This window comes from Aspergillus ibericus, assembly GCF_003184845.1.
Source record: "Aspergillus ibericus CBS 121593 unplaced genomic scaffold BO80scaffold_24, whole genome shotgun sequence".
NCBI classification, from domain to species: domain Eukaryota; kingdom Fungi; phylum Ascomycota; class Eurotiomycetes; order Eurotiales; family Aspergillaceae; genus Aspergillus; species Aspergillus ibericus.
This window is the reverse complement of record NW_020292122.1, coordinates 195152-214263: the sequence shown is the minus strand read 5'-3', so window position 1 is coordinate 214263 and position 19112 is coordinate 195152. Positions and strand designations below refer to the sequence as shown.

General features: G+C 53.8%; 7 protein-coding genes across 7 annotated transcripts; 5 read left to right on the top strand and 2 right to left on the bottom strand.

The window, feature by feature from the left end:
* Positions 1–83: 83 nt before the first annotated feature.
* BO80DRAFT_445832 (uncharacterized protein) lies at positions 84–519 on the top strand (the record flags this gene model as incomplete). The annotated part of the gene is made up of 2 exons (XM_025721515.1): positions 84–243; positions 290–519. The coding sequence occupies 2 exons, from the start codon at positions 84–86 to the stop codon at positions 517–519; spliced, it is 390 nt and encodes a 129-aa protein (XP_025574457.1).
* A 142-nt stretch (positions 520–661) lies between these two features.
* BO80DRAFT_445831 (uncharacterized protein) lies at positions 662–1091 on the top strand (the record flags this gene model as incomplete). The annotated part of the gene is made up of 3 exons (XM_025721514.1): positions 662–771; positions 830–864; positions 928–1091. The coding sequence occupies 3 exons, from the start codon at positions 662–664 to the stop codon at positions 1089–1091; spliced, it is 309 nt and encodes a 102-aa protein (XP_025574456.1).
* A 1035-nt stretch (positions 1092–2126) lies between these two features.
* BO80DRAFT_425922 (glycosyltransferase family 2 protein) lies at positions 2127–4416 on the top strand. Its single transcript, XM_025719639.1, has 3 exons — positions 2127–2447; positions 2500–3612; positions 3774–4416. The coding sequence occupies exons 1-3, from the start codon at positions 2249–2251 to the stop codon at positions 4286–4288; spliced, it is 1827 nt and encodes a 608-aa protein (XP_025574455.1). The 5' UTR covers positions 2127–2248; the 3' UTR covers positions 4289–4416.
* Positions 4417–5638: 1222 nt separating this feature from the next.
* Positions 5639–9074, bottom strand: BO80DRAFT_502758 (non-ribosomal peptide synthetase; the record flags this gene model as incomplete). Its single annotated transcript, XM_025724341.1, has 3 exons — positions 5639–5661; positions 5723–5793; positions 6133–9074. The coding sequence occupies 3 exons, from the start codon at positions 9072–9074 to the stop codon at positions 5639–5641; spliced, it is 3036 nt and encodes a 1011-aa protein (XP_025574454.1).
* A 3013-nt stretch (positions 9075–12087) lies between these two features.
* BO80DRAFT_425921 (GMC family oxidoreductase) lies at positions 12088–14245 on the bottom strand. Its single transcript, XM_025719638.1, has 3 exons — positions 12628–14245; positions 12405–12568; positions 12088–12349 (listed from the first exon to the last, which is right to left on the bottom strand). The coding sequence occupies exons 1-3, from the start codon at positions 14162–14164 to the stop codon at positions 12269–12271; spliced, it is 1782 nt and encodes a 593-aa protein (XP_025574453.1). The 5' UTR covers positions 14165–14245; the 3' UTR covers positions 12088–12268.
* A 747-nt stretch (positions 14246–14992) lies between these two features.
* BO80DRAFT_425920 (catalase) lies at positions 14993–16968 on the top strand. Its single transcript, XM_025719637.1, has 7 exons — positions 14993–15117; positions 15163–15292; positions 15349–15583; positions 15641–15733; positions 15785–16204; positions 16266–16350; positions 16425–16968. The coding sequence occupies exons 1-7, from the start codon at positions 15087–15089 to the stop codon at positions 16898–16900; spliced, it is 1470 nt and encodes a 489-aa protein (XP_025574452.1). The 5' UTR covers positions 14993–15086; the 3' UTR covers positions 16901–16968.
* Positions 16969–17855: 887 nt separating this feature from the next.
* Positions 17856–18707, top strand: BO80DRAFT_108197 (uncharacterized protein). Its single transcript, XM_025713387.1, has 3 exons — positions 17856–18433; positions 18492–18521; positions 18602–18707. Coding segments are annotated over exons 1-3 (396 nt in total). The 5' UTR covers positions 17856–18069; the 3' UTR covers positions 18604–18707.
* The last annotated feature ends 405 nt before the right edge of the window (positions 18708–19112 follow it).

Here is a 19112-nt window from a genome sequence, read left to right as displayed (position 1 = left end):
AAAGCTTATTTGTAGGAGGGCAAATACCCTCGGTGCTGGAGCACCCCCCAGGTCGCCACTGGGGAGCCCAGGTGTTGCCAGGGATGAACTGTGCTTCCTGGTTTCATTTGCAACTCGACCAAGGTTTGGACAATGAACACATCAGGCAAGGAATTTTCAATCTTCCCCACACCCTCAGTGCCGCCGATGTCTGCGAGGAGTTCCTCCGGCTACTCCAGGCTGCATCGCCCCGCTATGCAGCAAGTTGGCGTAATGCTAGGTATTTACCCCGCTGACATTGGCTTCACAGCGGGGAAATGCGGGGTGGCGTCGATTTACAGCCGCCTGTACAGCTTGATGCAGGCCCGGTTTGGCGACGGGTTCACAGGTCGCCCCGTCAATAGCAGAGCTCCGGGAAGTCAGTTTATGATCCAGTTTGAAGCGTTGCTTTTGAATCTGCGACAGGACCATTTCCCGGAGCGTCAATACCCCCTGATATTCCCCATGCCCCCCAACAACCCCAGTTCCCATTCATTATGACGCTCGGACGGGCAGGGTCCTCTTGTCCAAACAGGATATGATCAGTATTCTGGAGCCCATGGTTGACAGGGCCCGGACGATGATAACGACGCAGCAGCACCCCACTGCTCCTCATTGCTCGGGGAAAAAGGTGTGAACGGGTATGCAGCATGTCTTTATCGTCGGTGGGGGTGCACACATCCCCTACGTGACTCAGTCACTCAATCGTCACTTCAATGCCCCTGGGCTAACGGTTGTCGTGCCCCATAATCCGTAGGTTTTGACAAATGGTGGCGGGCAAAGGGCGGAACAACAATGCTAATGGAACCAGGCACCTGACAGTCCTGTATGGCGCGGCAATGTACGGTATGTGAGTGTGTTTTTGGCTCCCGTTCCGTAGCCTTGCCTGCCCCAGACTAACTTATCCAGCCGCGGTCCACCTCACCTCCATGGAGCTGGACTTCAACGAGGTGGATTTGACCCGGTGCGCTACACGATATAGACGGAATGTTCTGCCAGCGAAAATCGGATGGCATTCACTGCAACCGCATGGAGAAGAGGCAGATTCCTCCTGGAGTATCCTCCATTATTGACACTCAACCATCCGGGTCCCCGCGACACCGTAGCGGGAGACAGTGGCCCATCAAAAGGGCGCGCGGACTGCCGTCACTTGGGCAGAAGGTTGGTCCGGACTGTTTCACACTTCGTGTTGGCAATCAGCCACCTTTATCGATTGAACCTTGTCCTCTCCCGACCGATCACTTCCTATGAGTAAAGGGAGGAGATATACGTATCGATATTATTCTACCATGAATAGGGTCATTACTAGGGCCGATTGACTTTGATTCCCGACTATGATGAATGCCACTGGCTGAATGGACTGATCGGACGGGAGGATGCCGGGCGAGCCGATCATTGCAGCCCGTCTTTGACTTTACTCAACTCTGTCCATTAAGTTTGTTTCTCTCAGAAGGATTTCTATGCATCTTAGGAACCTCCGCTTGCCCCCTGATTGGTCACCCGGACCCATCCTTCGATTCGACCTGCGATTGGCTGATCGGCTCCGGCCGAAATGATCATGGGGAAGTGGCCTCCACCGGAACCCGTGACAGTTGACAGGCAACATGGTGCATCCGCTCCACTGGATCTCCGAGACGATCTCTGCAGGGATCCCAGGTCTGACACAGTGTCACTGACGCTGATCAGCATTCTGCATCCGCGGCACCCAGCCAGGCCGGGCCGGAAACTGGCAGACAGCAGAGCGGTCAGAGGGGGGTCCGTGATTGGATGACGCTCCGGGGAAGCCGGAACTGACTGTCCGCATTGGGACTGTCGGGAAAGAACCAGGGATAGATACTCTTACTGCGACAGGCTGGTGGCACCCGCTCAGTGCACGGGGTTAAGCATCCATCATGATGAGACTATAAATACTACTAGGAATTATCTTCATCCAGATAAATTGCAATCTTAATGCATAGAGCATCTAATAATATCATGGCAGCCTCAGCATCGGCCAGTCCAGACCCTCCGCCATCCCAATGAGGCAATTAGTGGATCCCCGTGGTAAATTCTAGAACCCGGCCGTAAAAGGGGGTACCGCACAATGTTGGACTTCCCAGCATTCATCAGGAATGCCAGCCCTTTCTCCCCGGCTGCTTTCTCGTGAGCAGCTATCCTTGGTGGTGTGGTGAAATCCGTCCAAAACCAAACGATCAGCCAGCCACGGTCTCTCCCCGGGTTCATCCGCAAGATGTACACCATCCAGGAGCTCCCTCCCGATCAACGCATCGTCTCGGCCCAACGACATCGAAGCCTGCTGTATTATGTCGCTGCGGCCGCAGGATGGACCTTCAACCTGTATTTGGTCGTCCGCCTCGTTCTGTGCTTCTCCTCCGTGGAACAGAATTGGCGCATCTGGGGAACCTTGTTGGTTGAAGCCATTGTCGCGGGTATGCAGCGCCACCTCCCAACACCAACAAGTTTCTAAGCTAACCACCATAGACGTGTTGCGTCGTGATCAGCGGCTCACCCTGTCCGCGGGCCCCGCGTCGCGCAGCCAGCCCCGTCCGCGACTGCGTTTGCACGGCACCGACCAGCTGCCCCAGGTCGATGTACTCGTGCCCTGCTGCGGCGAGCCGGTGGACGTCATTCTCGACACCGTGCGAGCCGCGTGTCGGATGGATTATCCCATCGCCAAGTTCCGCGTCCTGGTGATGGATGATGGGGCCTCCAGCGCCTTGGAGGCCGCCGTGGCGGCGCTGCGCCTCGATCTGCCTCACCTTTTCTACCACACCCGGGGGAAGCAATCCGGCAAGGTCTTTGCCAAGGCGGGCAACCTCAATTACGCCCTTTTCTCCCTCCAGGACAAGGTGCAGCCCGAGTTTTGCGTCATTTTCGATGCCGACTCCATTCCGATGCCGGATTTCCTGCGCGCCACGCTGCCCCATTTACTTCGCAACCCGGACACTGCGTTACTGACCACCCGGCAGTACTTTTACAACCTGCCCGCGGGAGACCCCCTGTCCCAGTCCCGCCTCCACTTCTACAGCTGTGAGAACGCGGAGCTCGATCGTCGTGGCGTGGCCCGGGATGCAGGCTCGGGGGCCGTGTTCCGGCGACAAGCCATCATCGATGCGGGCGGCTATCCCACGTATTCCTTTTCCGAGGACTGGCAGCTCTCGCTCGTGCTGCAGGGTCTGGGTCAACGCACCATCCAAATTCAAGAGCCGTTGCAATACGGGCTGGTTCCGACGTCTCTCGATGGACACATCGCCCAACGCAACCGCTGGAACATTGGGCATTCCCAACAACTTCGGGCCCTTTTTTCGCCCACCAACCGGACTCTTCCCCGTCCGCTGCAGTGGTCGATTGCCTGGAATGGACTTTCGATCCTGGCGGGGGTCGCGGGCTGTCTGGTTGCGTTTGGGGCGGTCCCATTGCTTTTGGTGTCGGGCCCGCTGATCCCGGACGCTGCGCCGCGGTTGGCCAGAACCCAGTTTTTCCTGGCTGTCCTCCACGTCGCTTTGACCTGGGCGTATGACCTTTTGCAAAGTGCACACACCGGGTTCGAAAGTGCGCCATTTGCTCGCTTGGAGAATACCTGGCTGGCCGGAGGTAATTCTCGCTTCTCTCTCCTTATCGTACTGTTTCTGCTCTATACCCGTTGTGTTGTTGCTCTGTTCTGTTGTGCTTTCGTTGGCCCTGGCACAGTTCCTACATCTGGGTTCACGCAGCATCATTTCACCATCCATGTACTCAACGCTAACCTTATCTAGCCCATCTCCACGCCGTCCTCCGGTTCCATCTCCTCGCCAGCCGCCCCAAGGGCTCCTTCGTGACCGGAAGCAGTGCCAACTCCTGGAACCGCCGCGCGACCCCGTCCTCCCTCCAGAAGCTCTACCACAACCTCTGGCACAACGGCATCGCCTACAGCATCGTCCTGCTGATCGCGACCCTTGGCTCCATGCTGCTGGCCGTCCGCGCCGGCCTCGCCACCCCGACCCCGGATCGCCTCCTGCGCTTGCTCACCACCGTGGCCTGGCCCCCGATGCTGCACATCTGCTATCTCTCCGTGCTCAGTTACTGGGCGCCCATCGCCTACCTCCTGAACCCGCCTCAGTATCGAGAGCGCAAAGATGGACTGACACGGTCGCAGTCGGGCGTGGCCCTGCCCACGTCGGAGGTGCAACGGGAGGTGCTGCTGGGGACTCCCCCGGTCGGGTTTTATCGTCGGTGTGTGGTGGTCACGATGGTTTTGGGTGGGTTGGTGGTTGCAGGATTGGCGTTGTAGATGCGTAGATACATTGGGTTCGATTCAATGTCAAATCATTAAGTGAGATTCATTCAAGGTTAGATACATGATATTAATCTTTCCTCCCCATCATAGACTATATATTTCAAATTACACCTGGACAGCAGACAGCAGACAGAACCATGATATTGGTAAATCCAAACAAAGAACCCCCCCCAACCAAATATCCTACCATCCATACCCCAGATACAAACCGACCCGTCAAAACCGGGCCACAGTGAGATCAACCCCCAGGCTAGCCGGACCTTGACAAAGACCACCTGACCGAACACCCATGACAATGTGATCCTCCACGTGCCGTGAAAGGTATACCGTCGCAGAATCTGTTCCTGTGCTAGGGTGGTATTATTTCAGCACAGCGTTCAGCATTCGGTTATTCCATTCCTCTGAATCCTGGTCAAGGTTCTGGATCATGGTATTCGGGTATTTATCTGATCCTTACTAGACTGTCATGCTTAGATTAAGACATTATAGATAGATATCTCTCTGAAGACACTTCATTACAACGAATGTCTGTCACGTTCAAAGTGGTTATTTATCATTAGAGTATTATCTCAGAGTGTGAATTAGAAGATTAGTGTAATGCGAATATGGAATGGCTACAGCGAGAAGTGGCTATTAGCTTCGGGAGGTAATTGGGATACCTCATAATATTTATATGTATATTTTTACTCTGTGGGATTAAGTTAGATGCGATAGTTTTCTAAATTAGGAATGATTACGCCAGTAATTATCTTCCAAAGTAGACATTTCTTTATGTACTAGTTACCTTTATCTCAGGAAGATTAACTTCATTTCCTTTGATCAATTAATAGGTGAAACATTCATATGGTAGACTTTGTTCGTTTCGGATTCCTGTTTGTGGATGCTGCTAATTGCACCTTGCTCAAGGTAGTGGAGACGGAGATCCCAATCAGTGATATCTTATTCACGAGATATAAAAGATACTTTCAGATTGGTGATATGTGAAGTGTGAGGTACTTAGTCAAGGCTAGAGGTAAATGTAATTCTAGTATGGAATTAGGCTTGGGGATATTTATTTTATAATCATATAAGGTAGAGTTGCTAACAAGTCCATTATGGTTCAGGTTACTGTCTGACCCACTCTACCTAAGGCTGAAGTTCCGTGTTGTTCAAGACACTTTATGAATCTGACTCGATCATTAAACACTTTATCATAAATTGAATTGTACTCCATATCAACAACCTTGTAGCACTGAGCACTCAGAGACTCGTGAGGCATTCTAGAGCTTGCAAGATCAACACCCAAATATTGCCCGATGGCCACTTATCGTCCATTGATTCCCCTTACCCAACATGTGCAACATCTCATTGGAAGGGAGAATATGAATCTGGTTATGTATATTGTTGATCTGATAGTATTACTATGGGAATTGAGGTATATTCTCTTACCTCTGATTGTGTACTCTAGGCTGTACAGTATTCCAGCTGCTTCAGGTGAATAAATAAGCCCCTGATTAATACTGCACTTGGTTTAATATTGAGATAGTATTCGATTAATACGTTTGATGTTTATTTTATTTACCTGCGTGGGAGACCATAAAGGTAATTTAAACTCAGGACTTGGAAGGCCGCATGGTTAGGGCTACATCAGACACCACCAGAACCCTAATTCCGCCCGTACTCTGGATCCCGATCTCACACCAACAGAATATCAGTTCAATACTGAATTCTAGTCTTATCATCTACTTCACACCCACCTCATAAACACAACCAAGCACCCCCCCTATAACTGATAAAACCCCTTCCCCTCCCAAAACCCCACAAACCGCCTCAATAACCCCTCATCAAACCGGACATACCCCACCCCCTCCGCCCCCCTCAACGCCTCTACCGCATTCCGCGCATCATAATGCGGCGTGTTCCGACTCGTCTCGAACCGCGAAAATCGTCCCAGCACCGGCTCCTGCAGTAACGGCATCACCGCCTGCAGTGGATTCTCGGGCGTTGCTTCCTCCTGTAACATCCGCACCCAGTCCCAGTAGGGGATCATTTTCACGGGATACCCGGCCTTGTTGATCACGTCGTGCGTGGCGTCGATGGTTACGGAGTCCTCAGGGTCCGGGGCCACCAGGCTGTAGGAGCGGCCGAGGTTGGTGTTCTGCGAGGCGATGTGCAGGGTTGCGGCGCAGACGTAGTCGACGGTGACGTATTCGAGGCGTTGGTTCGGGAGGTGTGGGAAGGCCCCCAGCATGATGCTTCCCATGATGAAGCGCGCGAAGAAGTCGTCTGGGTTGCCGCACCCCGTTTGCGAGTCCCCGATGATGAACCCCGGGCGGAAGATCATCGTGGCGAGGCCGCGGGAGCGGGCGGACCGGACCATTTTTTCCGTGACCCATTTGCTGGCGGCGTAGCCGATGTCGTAGGGGAGGCCGCCGAGGTGTGGGTCGAGAGGCTCGTCTTCGAGGAGGCGTTTCGTGCCGAGGACGAGGCCCGTCGGGCCCCAGGCGTCGATGCTCGACATGTGGATGAAGGCTTTGCGCCGGCCCGTGGTGGCGACTTCGAGGGTGTGGCGCGTGCCGAGGACGTTGGCGTCGTAGTGGGCGGCGTAGGGCTCGCAGAAGTTGACTTTGGCGGCGAGGTGGAAGACGATGCTGGCCCAGTTGGTGAGCCAGGTGAAGGTGTCGGGGGCGAGGCCGAAGTGCGGGATAGTGATGTCGCCGGTGAGGACGGTGAGTTTGTTGATGTTAGGGGCGGAGGTAGTCCAGAGGTCGTAGCGTTGGAGGACGGATTGGACCCGTTCGCTTGAGGGTTGGCCGGATTTGCCCCGCGTGAGACAGACGACTTCTTTGATGGTGGGCATTTGGAGGAATCGGTTGAGGAAGTGCGCGCCCACGAAGCCGGTGGCGCCGGTCAGGAAGATCCGGCCTTCGTCGGGGGATTGCCAGTCCGGGACGGCGTGGAGGTCGTCGGCGATGTGGGCGTCAGAGAGCCATTGCGAGCGGTCATCTGGCGCGTTGCCGCCTTCGGTGTATTGGTCCAGGCAGGCGACGAGGTCGGAGAGACGGGGGTGTTCGTAGAGGGAGCGCATGGAGAGGGTTTTGCCGAGTTGTTTTTGGATCTTGGAGATGAGTGCGGCGGCTTGGAGAGAGGAACCGCGGTGGGTGGTGAAGAAGTCGTCCGAGTCGGAGATCTTGGATACCCCGAGAATAGAGGTCCAGATGGATTTGAGGGTGGTGGTGGTATCCCTGGAGGTGTCGGATGGAGTATCCGATTGAGGATGTTGGTCGCGATATTGTTGAGCGAGGCCTTTGCGATCCACCTTGCCGTGGTCCGTCATGGGGTATTTCGAGCAGAAGACAATGTCGCGCGGGATGGCATAGCCTGGAACTCGGGGCTGGATGTATTCCGTCATCTCTCGCGGTCCGACGCTGTTGGAAACGGCGGGGATGAGGAACGCCACGAGGAAGGCCTCGTCGTCGGGGGTGTCCGGCTGGATTTGGACCACGACGGCCCCTACGAGCCAGGTGCTGGACAGGAAGACCTGTTCGATCTCGCCCAGTTCGACGCGGAACCCGCCCTGCTTGACTTGGAGATCAGCCCGGCCCATGAACTCGAGCAGGTCGGGGGCATCCGAGCGCCAGCGGGCAAAGTCGCCGGTGCGATACAGCCGATTGCCGTCGTTGTCGGTGAAGAATCGCTCCTCGTTTTCCTTGGGACGGCCGATATACCCGGGGGTCAGACCGGATCCGCCCAGGAGGATCTCTCCGACGGTGTCGGGCTTGGTGATGCGGTTGGACTGTTCGTCATACAGGTGAAGCAGTGTATCGCCGAACGGTTTGCCAATGCTGATGTTGTCGTAGTCAAGATCTTTATGGGTCACTTCGTGCATGGTCGAGAGGGTGGTGGTTTCCGTAGGGCCATAGGTGTTCCATACATGCTGAGGGGGGTGGCTGGATTCCAGGACGGCCTTCATGCTGGATGGATTGGCGACTTCCCCGGCCGTGAGTACATGTCTCACTCCCGCAAAGGCGTCAGGGGAGACCTGTGCGATGATGGAAAAGAGTTGAGCAGTGAGAATCATGATGGAAATGTTCTTGCGCGCGATAAAATCCCTCGCATCAAACGGATCCATGATGATATCCCGGGGGACGATGACCAGGGTAGCCCCTGCCACCAAAGGGACGAAGATCTCAAAGAGGGAGATATCAAAGCCAGGATTGTTGATGACGGCCACGCGGTCGGATGACTCAAGCGGCGCCACAAACGTTTCGAAGGCCATGTGGAGGATACTAGTTTCTGTAATCTGCACCGCCTTGGGTTTGCCGCTGGAGCCGGACGTGTAGAGGATATGGCTGCGATAGCCCTGAGTTTCCTTGGACCCGTCGACCTGGGTCCCGTTGACGCCGTTGGACTTTTCTTTGGGGATGGACTTGGGGTTATGTTCGCCACTGATTGGGATGATGGTCATGTCGTCCCCGATATCCGGCGACTGATTCGAGAGGATGTATCGACCCCCGATATCTTTCAACAGGGTCTTCAAGCGCAGGGTGGGTATGGATGGTTCAAGGGGCACACATGTCAGCCCGGTGCGGATGACGGCGAGTTGGGCAATGATGGTTGCATTGCCCACGGCTTCCAGGATACAGATGGGTTCTTCAGCAGGCAGCTGCAACCCCTTGAGACAGTCCGCGACTTGCTGGACCTCGTGATCGAGATCCGCGTATGACCATTGTCGCGATTCATCGTCGATGGCGATGTCATCCGGGGTATTGGATACGTGATGAGAAAAGTGATGGTCCATGTTCGTATACCAGAAGCGTGTAGTTGTTCAAGATGAGACGATACATTGGCTCGACGCCGTGTCAGATCTGGCGATATTTATGTCTGAAGCAACCTCGTTGCGGTCCAGATTTCAGAGTCATCTTGTCGATCAAATGCGCGCATCGTGACGGCCTCATCAGCCAAGCCATCGTCACCTGTCTGGAATGACTTCCAGCCTCTCAGGATGCTGCAAATACGCACAGATCCTGGCGCTCCAAGGTTGAGGTAGAGCGCGATTATTTTTCGGAATGTTACCGGCAGCATACTCCTGAGATATGCTTCAGCACATGGCGGCCGATACAGTAGGTAGGTTGCCTGGTTACTTCAGCGAGAACTTGATGCGATATGCGTCAGGATGCTGCTGGAACCATGGGTGGGAGTCGGAATCATGGAACAGCCGGGATTTAGTTGCTGTGCCCAGATCGAACCTGAGGGCTGTCATGGAAGGTTATTTCGATTAGAATTTGGGTTCCAGATGGGCATCTTATTGGCCGCGTTGTTATGGTTTGGCATTCCATGGATGTCTGAGCTGTCAATCCGGTTTCGTGCACATGGATTCCACCTGGCCAGTAGACCCATGGACTGTACATCTTACCACCTGTGTTCTGGGTTAACCTTGCTGCAGTTGATCCGTCATAAGCCTACGTGATACTGCACAGATCGACATGATAGCCTTGTTTTTTTTTTTGATCGTTGATGAATCGGGACTGCCCAGCCTTGTTACCTACATCATCTTTTTCTAGTCAGCCTGTCAAAGCCACTGAAACAAACCTTGTCAAACCTGGCTCGATGTTCCGCCTACGAATTGGACAAAGCCTCCAGTGAATGACTGAAAGGCAACGCGTATCTGAATCCAGCGGGGGATTCTTCTGCTGCATCCTTTGTATCAGCTGGAATTTCCCAATTCATCAACTGGCCAAATTCAGCAAGCCAACTGGCTAATCAAACCGCCAATCGGTCATCTCCGCAGGAATCGGCCATCTCCGATAATTTGACTTTTACAGGCTGGTTTCCCAGCCAACCAAGTGAATAGTCGTGTTTGCCTGCTTATATGAAATCATTATTTCTTCATTTATTTGTATTTTATGATCACATTCACTAAAAAAACTTGTTTTATCCTACTTTAATATTACATTACTGTCACGGGGCATACTGGGTGCACATTCCAGGTACTTCCCGCTACACTATCAGCAAAAGGACTAGGATGTAAAGCCAATGGCTTTACACTGCGCACGCTAGATAAGGGTATTCAGGAACAGGATTCAGGCAGGATTCAGGCAACCACACAGGTTCAGGTAGGCAGGCAGGCAGGCACCGTGACACAGGCAGGCAGGCACTGTGACAATTACCCTATTTTACTTCGTGTTCCAATGATTTCATGACTTTAATTTCAAAGCATCCTAATTGTGATAGAACGGTCCAGATTAAGGCCTTATCTTATTGGCAGCGGCCCGACTGATGTTCTGATCCTATAGTAGTCCAGCCAGTGTGGTCTGGGTCCTCGGGGTAACGTGCTGGGATGGTCATGGAAGTCATAAGATTATCAGTGATAGTTCGGGATCTCCTTACCTTTTATAAGGTAACGCTTCTTAGTATTAGACTACTGATCCTTCAATGATCAGTCTATCTTGTGGATATAGGCTACCTTTGTTATTACCAGCGAAATCCTACATGTTCAGTGGCCAGTTCCTTACCTAGTCGACAGGCCTTCTACCCTGACAAGTAGATCCTATCACACTGATCTAGGCCTGATTCATGATTATTCAGCCTAACAGGTGAATGAACATAAATATGGTCTCAATCTTTGTTCATTCACTTCATTCTTATTCAAGTGATTCAAGCGATTCAAGCGATTTAACTGAGAATTAATTCTTTGATCAAGTTCGATCACTTTTTTTCCTATTTAGGAAACTTTTATTGAATCCTTCCCTTTGACTAGTAAAGTTAATTGTATTCAGAAGATACTAGACCTAATTAGGATTAGTATTTTCCTTTCTTGGTTTAGTGTCTCCTGTTTTCCGACACTTTGTACTTCATTTGCTAGAGGCTACTCAGGATTCGATAGATCTCTTTGAAGTACTTTGCCTTGGACATTAGATTCCGCAAATCTGTACTATGCCATGCTGCGCTGTTGTATCGCAAAGGCAGCAAAAGTAAGTGGCAATCACTTTAGAAGCCATCGCCGCAGCAATCCGTAACATTAGAGTTCCGATACTCTAGAGATCCTGCTGGACAATAATCCGCAATATGACGCCCTGCCACATCTACTGCTTATTCGCGGATTGCCTCCCAGCCAGGAAGCAGCAACCTTGCCCTCGAAGCCATCACCGGCAGATACCCCTGTGTCTCATTTCCCATCTATCCTCATTCTCACTCCCCAGTCCTGAGCTATTTTCCCAAACACTCATCAACGACTAAAACTTCAATATGTATATGTAAAAATCCCCCCAAAGAAACCTCGATGTCAAAAGACCACACAATAGGATATACATCTCTCGCTTATTTATATTATCACAACCTCAGATTACCCTCCTGACCATCCTATCATATACTATATAATCTAAGTATCTCAGCCCTAACCAAGCACAATAGCCTCTACGGCTTAACCAACCCATCCACCAATTCAATGCAGTTTTTCATATCCATCGATATGTACTGTGCACCATTGAAGATTAGGGAAAACCGCTTCGTGTGTTTTTTTTTGTTGTTGCCTGGTGTGGAGATAAGGTCACGGATGTGAATTGGATGTAGGATTGGAATTATGCCAAGGGGATAGATATCTGGTGCGTGCTTGGGATAGTCGGTGCTGGTGGTAATACCACACCGCCTCCGTCCCGTGCATAGGGAGAGGGGAGAGATATTCCGCGTTCGGATTTTGATTCCTGTGGGGTGTGGCTGATTCATGTGGCTGGTGAGCATATACCTGGGAGGATTGGAGATATCTATTCTTGGATCATTCCGATATCTCGGCTTGGGCTCGGGTTATTTACTTTCTCATGGGTAAGACCTTCTAGTGGAATTTCTCTGCGTAGGGATCTGCTGTACTTTTATCAAGATCCTTGCTTCGATCATACGTAACACATAGCGCCTCCGATTAGACATCCCTTATTCTCATAAACCAATAAACTAATAAATCATAAAAGCTCCTATTTTATATTAGATTCCCGATAATCCCTACAACCGACTCGCCACAAAGTACGGAATATTCTCCGACTCGTACAGATCCTTGTGATCCGCTTTGATGAGATCGGCGCCCTGCATTCATTAGCCATGCTTTAGGTTTTTGTTTGAAAGAAAGGTATATGCTCACCTTCTCGCCAATCATATACACCGAGTTTTGGATCCGACAGTCCGGAATCACCGGGATAATGGACGCGTCGGCAATACGCAGGTTGCGGATGCCGTGCACGCGCAGCTTCGAGTCCACTACACCTTGGTGGATGCTCTTCGAGAGACGCGCCGTGCCGCAGGGGTCTATACCATACCATGTTAGTTCTGTGGGATGGAATGGTGGGGGGATGGTGGCAACGTACGGAATCCAGTCTGACTACGATCCAGAACAGCCCGCTTCATCTCCTCGTCCGAGTGCAGGGGCATCTTCCAGGGATATTCGCCCAACACGATATCCTTGAATCCGGCGCCGGTGGTGAGGACGTCGTAGGTCCAGCGGACGCCTTCGCGCATGGCCAGAATGTCCAGGTCGTTGCCGAAGAAGTTCAGGTTGATATTGGGCTGGGTCAGAGGATTGGCGCTGTTGAGGGTGACTTCGCCTTCGGAAAGGGGCCGGAGCAGATCCACGATCACCGTCATGTGGTTGCCTTCCTCCGGGATGGGGTAGTGCCATTGGAAGGCGGTGCTGAACATGCCCACGAAGTCGAGCTCGAAGTGAGGTTGTCCGGCTGGGCCGAAGGGGTCGAGACCGCCGTTGGCGGCTTTGGCTTCGCGGTAGACGGGGTATTTCTCGAGGCGTTGGTCGATGCGCGGGAAGCCGACGAGTTCGAGGAGGCCGGAGCTGATGGGGCCGGTTTTGTCCTTTTTGTATTGGGCGATGGCGGCGTCGTTGATGGGACCCGGGCGGAGGATGTGGTCTTCCAGACCGTAGCCGTCCTTGATGCGGAGGACGAAGGGCACGATGGGGTGGTCCAGCAGGTGCTGGCCGACGTGGGGCGAGTCGATGATGGGCTGGATGTGGTGCTTGGCTAGTTCGGCGGCGGGACCGACACCGCTCAGCATGAGCAGCTTGGGGGTCTCGAAGACACCCTGGGAGAGAATGACTTCGCGGCTGGCGTAGACGCTGAGCTCGGTGTTGTAGGCCTCGCTGACGACGGTGACCCCGGAGCAGACGCGGGTGACGGGGTCGATGATCAGCTGCGTGGAGTGGACGCCGTAGAGGATAGTCACGTTGGGCTTGTCCTTGAGGTAGAGGAAGCTCCCCTGGCGCTGGCCGTGGTAGATGGTGTCCACGCAGTGGGTGAGACCGCGCATTTCACCGGAGTAAATGTCCTCGGTCAGCTTCTCGCCCTTGGAGACCCACGCTTGCGTGAGAGCATCGCGGAAAGGCTGCATCTCCGGGACCAAGTCGGCGTGGGCGATCTGGACGGGGCCACCGGTTCCGATCTTGCTCAGCTCCGCGGGGTAGAGCTTCTCATCGTCGTGGTAGGTGGCGCACTTGCGAAGGTAGTCCACGCAGTTATCCCAGGTCCAGTCCTGTCCACCGAATGCCTCCCAGTCATCGAAGGTGGGCTTGGATCCGGGGATCCAGGTGAAGTAGTTGGCGCAGGAGCTGCCACCGAGGGCCTTGCCACGGGTATTGGGCTTCTCGACCCGCTCGTAGTCGTCGCGCTTGATCATGGTGGTCTTGTAGGCCCAGTCGTATTTGCTGCCACGGAGGTTGAAGGCCTTGGAGGGGGTGGTGATTTCCTCGATCTGGTCGGGGTTGGGGATACCGGCCTCGACGACGAGGACGCGGACATCGGGGTTCTCAGCGAGACGACCGGCCACCGCGTTACCAGCGGTGCCACCGCCGACGACGATGAAGTCGTATTCGTTGCCGTTGGATACCATCGCCATGATGGGGATTCAGTGAAGGAAGAGATGAGTGATGCTGAATGCGATGCGATGCGATGATGATGATGATGATGATGATGATGATGATGAATATCAGTGGACTCAGCCATATTTATATTCATCGTTAAATGATGTTGATATAGATGCGTTGCCGACATCCGAGCAAAGGCCGTATACTAGCGTCGTGGCCGATGTGGCTTATTGGGGAGATAGTGGTGCCGGAGGGGGCTAGTGTCGGATGCCGTGAGGGGGCACTAGATTCAGCCCAGCAGAAATGCAGAAATGCAGAAATGCAGCGGGCATCGTCCCCGCATGAGGGGTCGGAATGCCGATGCTGCATCCCTGCTGCTCGGGATAGCTAATGCTTGTCAGCGATCGACATAGTTAATCGGGTACTGACTGCATCCACCGTCAAGTCAGTCAAGCTAATCATCCCACTATCCTGTTGATGCATCATGTCACCAAAAAAAATTGCCAGCAGTAGCATTATTTTGTTTGCAATGACGAGTTGGAGATGAGGAGAAGCGCTGAGGGGAAGCGAGGAAAGCGAGGAAGCGAGAGGAGAAGTCAAACACGCGGAGAAGCAAGGAGCAAGGCCCAAGTTCGGCGGCCGGGAATCGCTCGGTCCGGGATCGGGCATCTCTCGGCGAACACCAGACGGCTGGCCATGAAGCACGGAAATGGATTCCTGTATACCCCTCATGAGGCATCTTGCTCGGCTTTTTGAGGGGATATTCAATTGGGGAAGTTTTGCTGGGGGGAATCGAGATCGAGGGAATGTGGGATATAAAGGAACCCTGATGCTCGTCATGTCTGTGCTTAGTATATTTTCTTGGCTGACATTGTTACCCGTATCCACATATCTATATATACAACTTTTACTTCCAAGACATAAGTCCCATCCAATTATATTGATAGTTGAATCATGTCTCGACCAACCTACACCCTCGCAGAAGGTCCGTCCCTCCCTCCATCCTCAATCTCATCAATCTGACCAACAGGCCAACCCCTCTCCGACCCATCCATCAGTCTCACCCTCCCCACCATCGGCGGCGGCGCCCACACCACTCTAGGCGATACTCTCCTCCTGGAAACCCTCGCGCACTTTAACCGGGAACGGATCCCTGAACGGTACCCCCCATCCATCCTTCCCAGGCAAGTAATCTCAACACAACTAACCTCAACAGTGTCGTCCACGCCAAAGCCGCCGGCGCGTGGGGTGAATTCGAAGTGACCAACGACGTATCCGCCCTGACAGCCGCGAAATTCCTCAACGGTGTTGGCAAAAAGACAAAGGTGCTTTTCCGGCTTAGTACCACGGGTGGCGAGAAAGGGAGCGCGGATACGGTGCGGGATGTGCGGGGGTTCTCGGTCAAGTTTTTTACCGAGGAGGGGAATCATGATATTGTGGGGAATCATATCGTATGTGCCCCTATGTTGATAGGAAGGGTTAGGAGGTATGCTAATGAGGTGGTGAAGCCCGTCTTCTTCGTCCGGGACCCCGTTCGCTTCCCGTCTTTAAATCGAAGCCATAAACGCCATCCCGCGACGAATCGGCCGGATTGGACGATGGTATTCTCTCATCTCATACCCTATAAACCCCAAATCTAATTGAGAATCTAGTTCTGGGACTTCCACACTAATCAACCTGAAAGCGTCCACTCCCTCCTCCACCTCTTCGGCAGCCGAGGCATCCCGTCCTCTATCCGCGCCGTGACCGGGTTCGGCGTACACACATTTAAACTTGTCGCCGAGGATGGATCCTTTCGATACTGTAAATTCCATTTCCGACCGGTTCGCCCTATCACGCATTTCTCTGGGCCAGAGGCGTCGCGATTAGCGGGGGCGAATGCCGACTACCATACCCAGGATCTGTGGGATGCGATTACTCGCGGGGAGTATCCGGTGTGGAAGCTGTGCGTGCAGGTCATGGAACCGGAGCGGGCGGAGAGGTTTGGACGCGGGCTGTTTGATATTACCAAGGTTTGGTCGCAGAGGGAGTTTCCGTTGCTCGAGGTGGGAAGGATGACCTTGAATCAGAATGTGAGTTTAATGCATGGAGATTTGGCATGGGGTTGGATGATATGAGCTGACTAGGGAATAGCCGGAGAATTACTTTGCGGAGATTGAACAGGCCGCGTTTTCGCCGTCGAATATGGTCCCGGGGATCGCCATGACGCCGGATCCGAGTAGGTCCCTAGTTACATTGGAGCTTCCCCGCGGGGAGTTTGATGGTGAATGGCTCAGGCTAATCTGTTGATAGTGTTGCAAGCGCGGATGTTTGCTTACCCCGATGCGCAACGGTACCGTCTCGGGGTGAATTACACCCAGCTTCCGCCCAACCGGGCCATCTGTCCGGTCTATGCACCGTATGAGCGAGATGGCTTTGCGACCACGACGAGAAACTACGGCGGGGATCCGAATTACGTGCGTAGCTCGCTCTCCCCGGGTGTGGTGAAGCCCACTGCGGCTCAGGTCCGCCACCACGAGCGCATCCCGTCGTTTGTGCTGGGACAGCATGAGATCCCGGTGGATGAGGAGGATTTTGTGCAGCCGCGAGACCTGTGGAATCGCGTGTTTGATGAGTCGGAGAGACGCACTTGGGTTGCGACTGTGGCGGAGACGCTAGGAGAAATCCCGACACCGCTGACCGAGGCGGTGGTGGAGATGTTTGGTCGGGTGGATGCCCGCTTGGCGCGGATGTTGGGCGCCAAGGTGAAGGACATTTCGCGGCTGTAGGGCTGCTTCCTGGTGGTTTTGTGTGTTAGGGCATAGCGTCTACTAGGGTAGCGAATGAGACGAGTTGGATCAACGGTTTTGTTGGGACTTGGGAGATTAGATTGATGGGTCAGTCTGGGCAGTGCAGGGAGATAAGACAGCCCGATGCAGCGGACTAAAGGGTGATCGGCCATCTGGATCAGAGCGGGCACTACTAGTCAAGGCTTTGTTCGCTGATAAGCATGGCTGCATTAGCGCATGCAGGAGAGGAAGGGGAGGTGAAAATCCCTCAAGCACCGCCCGTCATTCGGCGAAACCAGGAGAAAGGGATCCTCGTGATCAGCAGCACGTGTGGTACCACGCACGTGGTTACCGGACCAGGTGACGGAGGAGATTGGTCCTCATACCCAAAAACCCTCCGAGAAGACAGACACAATGCATTACCTACAGTGGAACAATCGGTAGTGAATCGGCGGCCCACCGGTGGCAAATCTGTCACCTACAAAAAGGGCCGTCCGTTGCTTCAGCGCCATGACATGGCGTGGTTCAGCCACAGGGACGGTCGATCCCCGAGTGATCTTGGTGGCTGGAAGTAGTCCGAGCTCCCCACCCAACCATCGATATGAGTGAAACCGCGTGGATCCGTGCCACAGTGGAGGCTGCTCCTCGACTGAAAAATGAAAAACGGAACGAGAGTGGTTTGGCGTAGGGCAGAGGGCAAGTCTGGTTCGCGGCGGCGCTAGTTCAGGGCAACTGGACATGCAAGGGATACCAGCGTGCGGACTCGGTCATGGAAGTCAGTCTCTGCGATCACAGGCATAAGCAAGGGAACTACGGAGTCGAACGGCGGCCAGAACGGAAGCCTTTTCCAGGCCGGAGGATGCCCCGTCGGGTCCGAGCCTGGGACGGCGATCGCGGCGCTGAATGGCGCTGAATGGCGCTGAATGGCTCGGCCCGGTCAGCCAACCGGGTCTAGCTCGGCATGGTTCAGTCGTGCTGTTTGTTCCTCATCCTGTGGTGTCTGCTAGCCTACCGGCTCTCCACTTCTCGCCAGTCATCGCGATCGACAGTCGGAGGGGTCTAGAGGCCTCACGTTGGTTGAACCAGGGTCATCCCTCGAGTCGGAGACATATGGAATAGCCCCCCTGAAGGCATCAGGAGAGAGAGAGTTACAGGATGTCTGCCGCAAGATGACCACGGTACGCCGGGAAGCTGCCGCCGCACCGGCCAACAGTCGGCCTTCCCTCGGCCTACTCTCGCGGTCGCTGCCACATAAGAATCCGTTGCCCACCCACCAGGGATGCATGCCACCCACCGTTGCGATCGGAACAGAACCCACCAAAATGTACATCACACTCTCGTCCAATTCCCAGAGCCATCCGCAGCCCAGGCTCAAGGGCTCCTCACTTCACCTACGTGTCGCTGGATTGAGAAAATCCCTGCACGACACCTGGAAGCGGTGGGCACCTCTCCTGCCCGCGAAGGAAAGCTGGGATGACGAGTATAATTTCCAACCGGGACCATTTGCGGGACAGGGCCGTGAGTCTCGGCTTCGTTGAGTGGGCATGCCTTTCCACCAAGTCTCCGGCAACACTGCTGACTTTCCTGCTAGCGCGTCGTCTCCCAGCTCCATACCGATCCTGTCCTTTCCCCTCGCCAGGTTTACCAGGCTCCTGACATGGCTGACTGATAGCTCGAGTCTAGAGCGGTTTGGATGGAAAGAACCGACCCACGTCCATTCTGAATGCTGCCTTCGCTATCCTTGCTCGATGTCTCATTTATATTGACCCAAGCCTGGTGACCTGGATCAGGTTGCACCGGCCGTGATCCACTCAGTCGTTGATGGTGGGTGTAGGGAACAGTTGGGGGACTATCGTGGCTGCACCTGTTCAGATTACTATTTCATAACGAGACCACGAATGGCATGAGACATGATGAGTAATATTCGAATCGATTGTCGCCATCCGATAGGCAAAAGGCGTAGCATCTTGCAACGGGAATTAAGCTGCGTGAGAGGAGCCGGGCTGGTGACCGACCAGATGTCAAACCACCTAGGAGGTGACTTTGCCCCGACGACCAGTGTGTTTCTTTCCACCCGGTCCATATCAGATAGGATCCAGTACTACTATCAACGATACTATCTTGTCCCCTCATGCAGAGAATTCCCCCGATTTGGGAAAGAGTAATCGACCAATCAGACACGACCCGGGCCGACCCTGAAGAAATGGAGCCA

Excerpts from the sequence above, each read along its gene's own strand:
- BO80DRAFT_425920 (XM_025719637.1), top strand. The coding sequence starts at position 15,087 with ATGTCTCGACCAACCTACACCCTCGCAGAAG. Across the intron at positions 15,584-15,640 it reads ATATTGTGGGGAATCATATC|CCCGTCTTCTTCGTCCGGGA; the intron begins GTATGTGCCCCT and ends GAGGTGGTGAAG. Across the intron at positions 15,734-15,784 it reads ATCGGCCGGATTGGACGATG|TTCTGGGACTTCCACACTAA; the intron begins GTATTCTCTCAT and ends TTGAGAATCTAG.
- BO80DRAFT_425921 (XM_025719638.1), bottom strand. The coding sequence starts at position 14,164 with ATGGCGATGGTATCCAACGGCAACGAATACGACTTCATCGTCGTCGGC. Across the intron at positions 12,569-12,627 it reads TCGTAGTCAGACTGGATTCC|ACCCCTGCGGCACGGCGCGT; the intron begins GTACGTTGCCAC and ends GGTATGGTATAG. Across the intron at positions 12,350-12,404 it reads TGTATATGATTGGCGAGAAG|GGCGCCGATCTCATCAAAGC; the intron begins GTGAGCATATAC and ends TAATGAATGCAG.
- BO80DRAFT_425922 (XM_025719639.1), top strand. The coding sequence starts at position 2,249 with ATGTACACCATCCAGGAGCTCCCTCCCGATCAACGCATCGTCTCGGCC. Across the intron at positions 2,448-2,499 it reads GGTTGAAGCCATTGTCGCGG|ACGTGTTGCGTCGTGATCAG; the intron begins GTATGCAGCGCC and ends TAACCACCATAG. Across the intron at positions 3,613-3,773 it reads GAATACCTGGCTGGCCGGAG|CCCATCTCCACGCCGTCCTC; the intron begins GTAATTCTCGCT and ends AACCTTATCTAG.
- BO80DRAFT_108197 (XM_025713387.1), top strand. The coding sequence starts at position 18,070 with ATGACCACGGTACGCCGGGAAGCTGCCGCCGCACCGGCCAACAGTCGG. Across the intron at positions 18,434-18,491 it reads GGGCCGTGAGTCTCGGCTTC|CGCGTCGTCTCCCAGCTCCA; the intron begins GTTGAGTGGGCA and ends CTTTCCTGCTAG.